This window comes from Phoenix dactylifera, chromosome 9 (genome assembly GCF_051530095.1).
Source record: "Phoenix dactylifera cultivar Ajwa chromosome 9, Ajwa_hap1_PhDact_Kaust_v1.1, whole genome shotgun sequence".
Classification (NCBI taxonomy): domain Eukaryota; kingdom Viridiplantae; phylum Streptophyta; class Magnoliopsida; order Arecales; family Arecaceae; genus Phoenix; species Phoenix dactylifera.
Window position 1 is genome coordinate 1,132,575 of NC_143198.1, and position 9,698 is coordinate 1,142,272.

Below are 9,698 nucleotides of genomic sequence, written 5' to 3' on the forward strand. Positions count from 1 at the left end.
TGGAGGATTTCTTTAGTTGGTGCTTCGTAGATTTTAACATCTTAGGCCGCTCGATCACCATGCTCATTTTGCTTGTCCCCGTTGCATGCTGCATTCCGAGTGCATTTAAATTGTTTTACGTGCGCTTCAATCTCTTCGCTGAGCCTGGAAGTTAAGAAAATGGGCAAACATGGAGGTCTTCCCCCAAGGAAAAAGAGAGCGTAAAATATTTAGAATCTAGATGAAATGAGATGTCTCTCGTTTCTCATGTAAATCTTCTCGAGTTACACCGCATGGAGTTGCATCACATCATACAAAGTCTGCCTGAATTGATCTCTTCGATTCTAGGAAGTAAAAGAACGATACATAGTGCTCACGAGTGAATACAGACACCCTCGCATTTCAACTCACTTCATTACCCATATACAGTGAGGCAGAAGAGCTGCGCAATCTTATGCAAGTAGCGGGCCAAAAACAATATACAGTCGAAGTGAGTGATGATGGAATTATCTTGAGAATGCCTTGCAGATATCAAACATCCACTGCATCAGCAGGGAGGGACTTGGTTCTGCAAAGCAGAGGAGCTCCCGCATAGAAATTCTTTGCTGTGAACATCTCAGGGCTGCTCTCAGCATTCGCCTCGCAATCTCGGGCCCTTCGGGCTCCCAAAACGGGGCGGCTCTCATTGCTATCGGCTGGAAAACTCTTCTTTCCGGGGCCTGGTTCTGCGTCGCCACAAGGGATGTGAAATGAAAAATGCATTCCCAAATGAAAGGATTTCATTGTCTTGTTTTCTGAAGTTTGTGAATGTTCAAGGAGCAAGGAACCTGCAGCACCATTCTCCACTCTCATTTCCCCGTTGCCAAATTCCGGGGATGGATGCAAAGCTCTTCCTGATTCTCCCAAGTGTCGATTCCTGTACTCTCTTAGCTCTGCCTGGTACTTTGCCTTGAGCCATCTCAATTCTTGATGGATCTCATTTTCATAATCATCTGATATATCAGGTCGAGGAGAGCCGAATCTTAATTCCGGTACCTCGAGGCAATGCTGTTGGTTGGAACCAGAATACGAATGGCCCGACGACTTCGTACTTTCGCTCTGTAGATAGCCATTGATGTGTGCAACCCTCTCATCCTCAGCTTGGTCACCTTCATCGTCGGAGCAATTATCCGATTGGCTGGTAGACAGCACCGGTGCTCCCTCGGTCACATTATCCTCAGATCCCTCGACTTGGTACGTTCTCTCTTCGAACCGGCCATGCATCGCAGCACACTCGAGATTGGAACAATGAATGGATTGCACATTAGCACAGCCTGGAGACTTGAGTGAAAGGTAGTCCATGAGCGAACCGCATGATGAGGCATTGGATGCACAATTCTGACAGAAACTTGCAGTAGGAGCTCCTGGCATTTCTTCTATTCCAGGTCCTGGTTTCCATTCCGGCACCAGGGACACTACCTCTCCGTCGATCATTTCTGCTATTCTAGTTACTTCATGATCAGTTATATCCAACTCCGCAACCATCTCCGTCGCAACACTCAATGCAGTATCAGCTTCGATGTCGAAGGGGAAGTATACGTTGCGCACACGGCCTGCAAAACAGATCACAGGTGATGATGGGTTTCCCTTGCTCATGAATGAATCAAAACAGGAAAGCTTCAGAGGATCTAAATTCTCTCATACCGTCTTTATCTGCAATCCTGAGCCTCAGAAAAATGCCCCCATCTTCTCCCCTCCTTCCCTTGATTGTGATATCTACATTAGCCAGTGCTTCGTCTTCTTGGCTATTGAAAAGGTCCATTCCATGGATTTCCATGCCAGCAGCATGGCAGCCCCACCCATTTTCTATCTCTGTTTCTCGGTGGAGACTGCTGGAGAATCCATTAGTGTACGAAGAATCGCTACTTAGAAGGAGATTAAGAGAAGGTTGCCTCACAATCCGGCCCATGTCGCTCAATTCTCCCTCTCCATAGACCATACCGCGATCATCGATTTGGAGAAATGGGTCCTTGAGAAGCTCTCTCGCAGGAAGCCTTCGGGAAGCTGCGGCCAAGCATTTTTCCACGAATTGCCTCACCTCGGGATCCTTAACTCGATACAGAGCTTCAGGCTTGGTCCCCTACCGGATTTACGACCGTAAGACAGCAACAAAATAACTCTTAGGCATTGCAGCAATGCTATAATTAGCTATGAGGATTCAAAGATATGGGATCTTACTGAGATAACTTTCTTGTAGATCTGCGCCGGATGCGTGCATTCGCTGTAAGGGTACTCGAAGGTGACCATCTCCAAGATACACATCCCAAAAGAGTATATATCCACCAATTCATTGTATTCCTCCTCATACACCTCGGGGGCCATGAATTCCGGTGTGCCTGTCGAGGAAGGAATGGAGATACCACCTAAATCTAAATCTAAATCCAAATCCAAATCCAAATCCAAATCCAAATCTAAATCTAAAAATAGAGGGTGGGCAGCATCTTTGAGACTAAGTCATTGCCACAAAGGAATGAAGAAAAGAGACTAGATTGGCAATGTCCCTAGCCTAGCGTGAAAGCTATATGATGATAAAAGCAGGCCATGGCGGGCGCACCTACGCAATGGACGGCGTGCGACTTCCGGAGGATGGCGGCGAGGCCGAGGTCGCCGATCTTGACCTCCCCTTGGTTCCCATTGATGAAGATGTTGTCGCACTTGAGGTCCCTGTGAATGATGGGGGGGTCATGGCTGTGGAGGTAGAGGAGGCCCCTCAAGATCTGCCTGCACCAATGCTTCACTGCCCTGATGCTCACCCTCCTATGCTTCTGCCTGTACCTATTCCAATAGAGGAGGAAACAAAAGAAACAAAAACAAAAAAAAGGAAGGGATTGAATCAAGAATAAAACAGTGACCCAGATCTTTAGTGTGGGGGAGATTCACTTACTGCCTGAGGGTGCCGGAGGTGAACATCTCGGTGATAAAATTGATGTTCCTCTTGGAGGTGTCGACCCAGGAGGTGTAGAACTTCATGATGTTCTTGTGCCTGAGGGTCTTGAGGAGGTGGATCTCACAGTAGAGCCTCTCCAGGTCCTCAGGACTCTGAAGGAAGTCATAGAGCTTCACCTGGTTCCATGCCACCTCAATCCCTTCATACTCATCAAAAGCCCTGTAACTGCCATCAGATTCCAACATGAGAAAGCCATGAACCAAGAAGAGGAAGCTGGAGTAGGTGGACAGCAGGGGGGAATGGGATCTTACACTGTCTTTGAAGCTCCCCTGCCAAGGATCTCATTGTACTGCAGACAGGAAAACGAAAAAGATTGTGAAGTTGCCCAACTTAGGAACTTCGAACAAAAAGGAAAACAAATATATTTCTGCAAGTACCCTGCCATATCTTCCCGTGGGATCGACCTCTAAAAATTCTGGGTAATCTGACACCTGGGCCTTTGCACCCATCATTCTACTTAGCTCCAGTGCTTACTTGTAAAAATCCTTCCTTAGAGGACCATAAAAAAAAAAAAAAGCAAGACCTCTTACTTCTGAGGAGAGGGAATTCCAGCCTAAATGGATAGATGGAAGATGAGAAAAAATGAGTCAGGAAAGACCAATTGCCTGTTATGAAAACAGCAGAAAAATGGAAGGGTGAAAGAGGAGTTGGAAGGAGGGAGGGGAAGGGGAGATAGGCTTTGGGCGGTTTCACCAAGAGAACAAGGTTTTCCAACTCAGCTCCAAAGGTTGTTCCATAATTCAGTAGGGAGATACCAACCTACAGGACAAAAACGACAGATGGAGGGACCAAAACTTTTCACGCCATCCCTCCCTCTCTTCCTTTCCTTTCTTTTTTTTTTTTTTTGTTTCCTGGTAGCAGTCTCCATCCCTCTTTAGGCCTTCTCACGGACTCTCTCTCTCTCTCTCTCTCTCTCTCTCTCTCTCTCTCTCATCCTTGGTTGTGAAAACTCATAATGACATACTAATCTCTCTCCCAAACAGATTCAAAACCACAAGTTCTGGCTCGATTAAGTTATAAGGATTTTTTAGCATTGTATTGTGGGTGGACCTGCAGACACATCACATATGTATGGTAATAATTATTTTCGAATAACTGCATTTTTTAGTTATACACAGATGCTTCAATATTCATGAATTGTGGCCAGAAATGTTGTTTTGCTATGCCCTTTGCTTCTCATGTGTTTCTTCTGTCTTTTATAATCGCATGGTTTGTATTGATATATCCTACATTTTAAAGCCTAAAAAGTCTAAGAATGTGCATAAAATCTTTCTCAACCTTCGGCTAATGGGTTACATGTGATATATACACACACACACACATATAATGAATAAATGAATCATAAATATCTCGTTTGGCAAAAATATGTAATAAATTGTGCTGTTATTAGTTACTATGAGAAGAATTTATTTGACATCTTATCTTTACTGTGCTATTTTGCATGATTTGGAAATTTCCATGTTGCGTGGTGAGCAAAACATGGATTAGATATTCATTATGCGAAAGTTAAGGGCTATCTTTGGGCAAAAGGGATAAAAGCAAGGATGTGAAATTTTTTAATCTTTCTCATATAGACTATAGATCAGTTCTCAGCAATTGACTTGTCGCTCAAAGCTTCCTGAGGATGTCAAGGTTGGACATTTGCTATCTTTTACTATCTTAAATTGGTAGCTAGCTGACAGTTCAAAGAAATAGAAAAAAAATTTGTAGCAACACGTAAATCGATTGAAATCATAGCTATTTATGGCGAGCCACCCGGAGACTTGAATCCATTTTTTTAAGAGTTCCCCTAAGTCAATAGAAAAATAAATGGTTGAATAAAGAATAGGATGCATTTAACTTGGAGATAACATAACATAGGCCTTGGTGAATAGGCTTCAGAAATCATTTTATTGGTAAAATAGAAATGATTGGTAAAAGAATGATCTCTTGCACGAAATGGGAGATTGTGTCATCAGAGCTGCATAAGAGTTGGGCAGAGGGTGTAATTGAGTCGAGCTAAAGATGAATATGAGTAGGAAAATGTTAAGCTGCTCCAAAACTATATGAAGTTTAAACTTGGTGCATTTCCTAATAAGGCAGACCAATGTTACGGCACATATGACTTGCTCAAAAATTCGACAACCGAAATTCATAGGACATGTTTGCATATTAGGAAATCGACTCGATTCATCATGTTTGCACATCTGTAAATTAGATCAAACTCAAATAAACAAACCATGCATCAATTCCTTTCGAAGTTTATGAATTTCATAACAAATACTCATCTTCACCATCATATCATTATCAAATAATTAATTACTTTTAAACCACTTCCTGCATAGGTAATATATTTTCAGAAAACTTCAATATTGTTTTTAGGCATTTTGGATATGTAGATTATGATGATTGGTGATTCAAATGTTTCATCTTGTTGGACATTTTATATTCAGATGGCTCTATTTATTCTAGATTGCTTTAGTGATTCCGGTTTACGTTTAGCGGTGTTTAGCGTTCGGGTTTACTTTAAATAAATAAAAAGTAAAAAAAAACATACGGAGGAGACAATCTCGAAACAGACTACAATACAACAAAAAAAGAAGAGAAAAAGAAAATCGATCGTGGCAAGCGCCAATTGGATGGAAACACTGTGCGATGTTCCCCATGAGGACTTTTCCGTGCCGAGTTTCCCGGTCAATTAAACTATAACAGCCAGTGTACTAAACGAAGTACGGCAGACGTTGGGCGACTCCACTCAGCTCTCTCGTCCCAGACACGATCCAGATTCCCCTCATGACGTGTCCATCCATAATTTAAAGGCCTCGGGCTGCGATGGAGAGCTGCCCCTTCGGCGCCCCCACAATATCCACCAATGGTTGCGCGACAGGTAGCAAAAATGTGCATTGACCAGACCGGAAAGATCCCATCTTTGAGAACAAGCAAACTCCTTCGAGGACTGTGGTGGACAGAGCCACTCGATCATGTGACTGAGATCATTGCCACCACTCGGGCATCTCCATCGAGGTTGGCTAGAGACATCTAAGGTTCCCACTTACTGCCACAGCACCCCAAGTGATACTTGTCTCTTGAAAATCCCCATCCTCTGATCATCTTAAGGTGAACTTCGACAGTAACACCTCGGCAGAAGGAGATGGAGGAGGAATTGGGTTTGTGATCCAGAATCATGACTCCAAGCTAGTCATGGCAAGCGGGCGGCGCACCTGCGATATGACAGCTATTAGAGTAAAGCTCAGGACAGCATGGGAAGGAGTCACCTATGCAAGGAGGATCCTAAGGGCAATCTGCCTAATCCTAGAAAGAGACTCTACTACGGTAACTGAGTGGCTCTATGACATCGGGCACCAAGGAGACGACCATCCCATACTCAATAATATCCAGAGGCTTGTGTCAAGTTGCCGCTCGATCCAGATTGCTCATGTGTTCCGTGAGGTGATTAGGGCTATACACTGAGTCGTCTTATTTGCTGCTTCCCATTCAGAAGGGGTTTTATGCACTAAGATTGATTCTGCCCTCTTATCTTTGTGTCATCCTATTTCTCTTGATGCTAAAGATGGTACTCATGCCAGGCTGACGTAAGCTACTGCAATCTACTGATGTACCAAAAAAAAAAAAAAAAAAAGTGAGGGATGGGACGACGTATCCAGGTCGGGGGTGGAAAGATGAGGTCGGTGTGGAAAACCCCTCCGCCATCAGGCGCTAGGAATTTGGGAGGGAGAGGACGGAAGGCCACGTGAGCGCATGAAAACAACTCCTTTTAAACTTTGGTCTCGGCGTAAAGAAATCTTGCCTCCTATGTTGCCATCCAAAGACCTTTGCGGCTCATCACTCCAAAAATTTTATTTAAGCAAACCATGTCCCTACATATGAGCTATTGTGTGATTTTATTTTTTCTAATTTGTTGGCCACCTTATAGCATAATCTTTAGATTTTCACCATTAAACCAATAATTATTATTGATGTTATTTTATCATATATATATATATATATATATATATATATATATATATATATATATTAACATGATGGATTGATGGAGTTAGAAACCGTTATAACATCTGTTATTTTGAACCTCCTCTCTCTCTCTCTCTCTTATCTCTCTTTCTAGATGGAAGTGAGGGAGGGGCCACTTGAATGAATGAATAGTTTGATAGATTTTTGTTTTTTAGTTCATCCCCAATTATTTGAGGGAGGGACGCATCAGGACCACCTGATATGATATGGTGGAACCTCCCCATGCTGCACCGTCCAATCCTGAGACACGACCAAATCCGGCATCGAATCTTGTGACATGTGGTTCCTGGGGCCACCGTCCGTTAGGTTCGGGTCATATAGTAGATTTGTCTTTTTATACCAACGTTACTTTATTTAACGCCTAGCGGCCGTTTCCTCCGTGCAAAAATAACTGTCAATATTAAATTCTTTAAAATAAAATAAAAATTACATGATGGCCTTTTTCTTTTTGATAAATCGAATATATCATATTTTTTAGAACAAATATATCTAAAAAAATAAAAAAGAAAAAACGAAGAAAAGAAAGTGGTGAAAATTTATAACTATTATATTTCCAGCATCATATAAGGCGGTTCAATAAAAAATTTCATTCATCTCTCAATAAATATGGATAGTTTGCAAGGTCGCGCAGTTTTCAATAAATTATAACGATGGGCGCTCATTATCTGGTTTTAGATTCATCTAATCACTATTGGCGAATTTTTTTCCAAATAATTTGAGCGGCTAAAGCTGGTGCCAGCCGTCAATTTTGTACTCGACTTACATTTTTTTAGAAAAAAATATTAATTTGAAACCTTTGCAATACCTTATCAATAAAAAAAATAGTTTATTTTTACTTGATAAAATTTTTATGGAGCTGGATGGACGCATCCCTGATTTCAAAGGGACAAAAAAAAAAAGGTCAGCCAAGTTCAGGCCAATTTTAGCCACTGGTTATTATCCAAATTCCTCAAGAGGGAGCTCGTGACGGCCAAAGGCCAAGAAAACGATGGTGGAAATCATCCAACCTTTCACAGTCTCACTCGATGCAGCCATTTCTTTTTATTTTTTTACTTATTATATATTTTTTTAAGATGAATCTTGGAAATCATAAAAAAGAAAACTGAGTTAATTAAAAAAAATGGCGTTAAACCATCTGCTTTAAAAAGGGTGATGCCGCATGCTGGTTTAAATAAAATTTATTTTTAAATGGACGGGATACTTCAAATTTTAGATTTTAAAACATAATATTAATATAGTATGTAGGAAAATATTAATTAACAGCTGCTATTTTTATTACAGGTTGACTAATTACAGAAGGATAACTCCATAAAACTAAATAACCATCACTTAATACCAATACATATTGTTAAGGTTCTATATAAAAATCCACACTTTTAGATTGGTGGATCTAAGAATATATAAATATCATAAAAATTCTTAACTCATCCGACGTTGGGCTATTATTATTGGATGTTAACACATAGAATGTAACAGGAAATGATTCAAATGATTAAGCAACCAATGCAATACAATAAAGTCATTTGATATATATTTACAACGTGGCCTTTTCAGGCTCGTTCCACAATCGTTGGTATCTATCAAATCATCCATTGTTTCAATGGAGCAGTCATGGAAGATGACGATTGGGCAAGAAAAGCTGGGCGTGGTGAAGTCCTGCGAATGAGGGATCGGCTCAAAGGCGGCTCCTACTTGGCGTGGCTCGTCTTCTTTTCAAGAAGATTCGACTACGATGATTGGATGAATTCGGAGTCGAGGGTGCTCAGTCGAAGATCGGCCGCTATTCCACAACATGTGCAGAGCACTGAAAAAGTGTGACACCTACCAAGCCACACATGTATATCGAAAAGCGAACGATGCAATAGACTGAGTTACTTCTTTCGTGACTAATCACTCTGTAAGTTTCATTTGGACAGACTATGGGCTTATACCAATACTTTTACATAGTATTTTGTTTTCTGATTTTATTGGTTGTATTCATATTCGTCGAATGTGAGCTGCTGAAATAAAAATAAAAAAAAAAAAAAAAGGCGGCTTCTACGGCAAAATTCCCGTACGTGTTTGGCTGTGTTTTATGGTCTCCCTCACCACGTAAAAGCTCGTGTCGCATCCGTTGGCCATATCGTCGACTCATGTAATCCGCAATATGAACTTGGTCTATTTTTATAAGTAAAAAATCTACTAAGTTTTCATCTCTGACTCGAGAGACAATAAGAATCCGTTTGTCGAGTAGGAAGAGTAATTCTATAAAGGCTACAGTGCATATGAGGTTAAGACAACTTGCGTTTTCTTTGTATTTATCGGTTGGTTTGAAGTTCCGCTGGTTTGTTGAAATTTATTGGGCATGGTCTTCCTAAGATGATGCAGAAGATGACGGAAATGGAGGGAAAAACAAGTCTCTTGCATAATTTGCGCATGACTTGTATATCCCTCTTCTTTTGAAAGAGGAGTCCAAGAAGGAGAGAGAGAAAGAGAGAGAGGACAAATTATATCCTCCACTGTGTCACGTGGTTGTGCACGCCGATAATCATTGCTGCTCGTTTCTACAGCAGTGCATTGAGATGAGCGCTTATGAATGAGATCCACAAGAACAAGCAGCTGTGATTAACAGCATGCACGGATCGTATGGTGCATACAATGAAAGCGATCGGAGGTCAAATTGCTTTCATTGTATTAGAGATGCATGCTTGGATCGCTATCAAGTAGATTTGTGAAAAGCGTG

At 41.4% G+C, this 9,698-nt stretch overlaps 1 protein-coding gene across 1 annotated transcript; it reads right to left on the minus strand.

The window, feature by feature from the left end:
* Positions 1 to 217: 217 nt before the first annotated feature.
* Positions 218 to 3,903, minus strand: LOC120108451 (putative serine/threonine-protein kinase WNK1). Its single transcript, XM_039122058.3, has 7 exons — positions 3,343 to 3,903; positions 3,217 to 3,254; positions 2,903 to 3,130; positions 2,573 to 2,793; positions 2,197 to 2,354; positions 1,663 to 2,098; positions 218 to 1,571 (listed from the first exon to the last, which is right to left on the minus strand). The coding sequence occupies exons 1-7, from the start codon at positions 3,415 to 3,417 to the stop codon at positions 511 to 513; spliced, it is 2,217 nt and encodes a 738-aa protein (XP_038977986.2). The 5' UTR covers positions 3,418 to 3,903; the 3' UTR covers positions 218 to 510.
* Between the last annotated feature and the right edge of the window lie 5,795 nt (positions 3,904 to 9,698).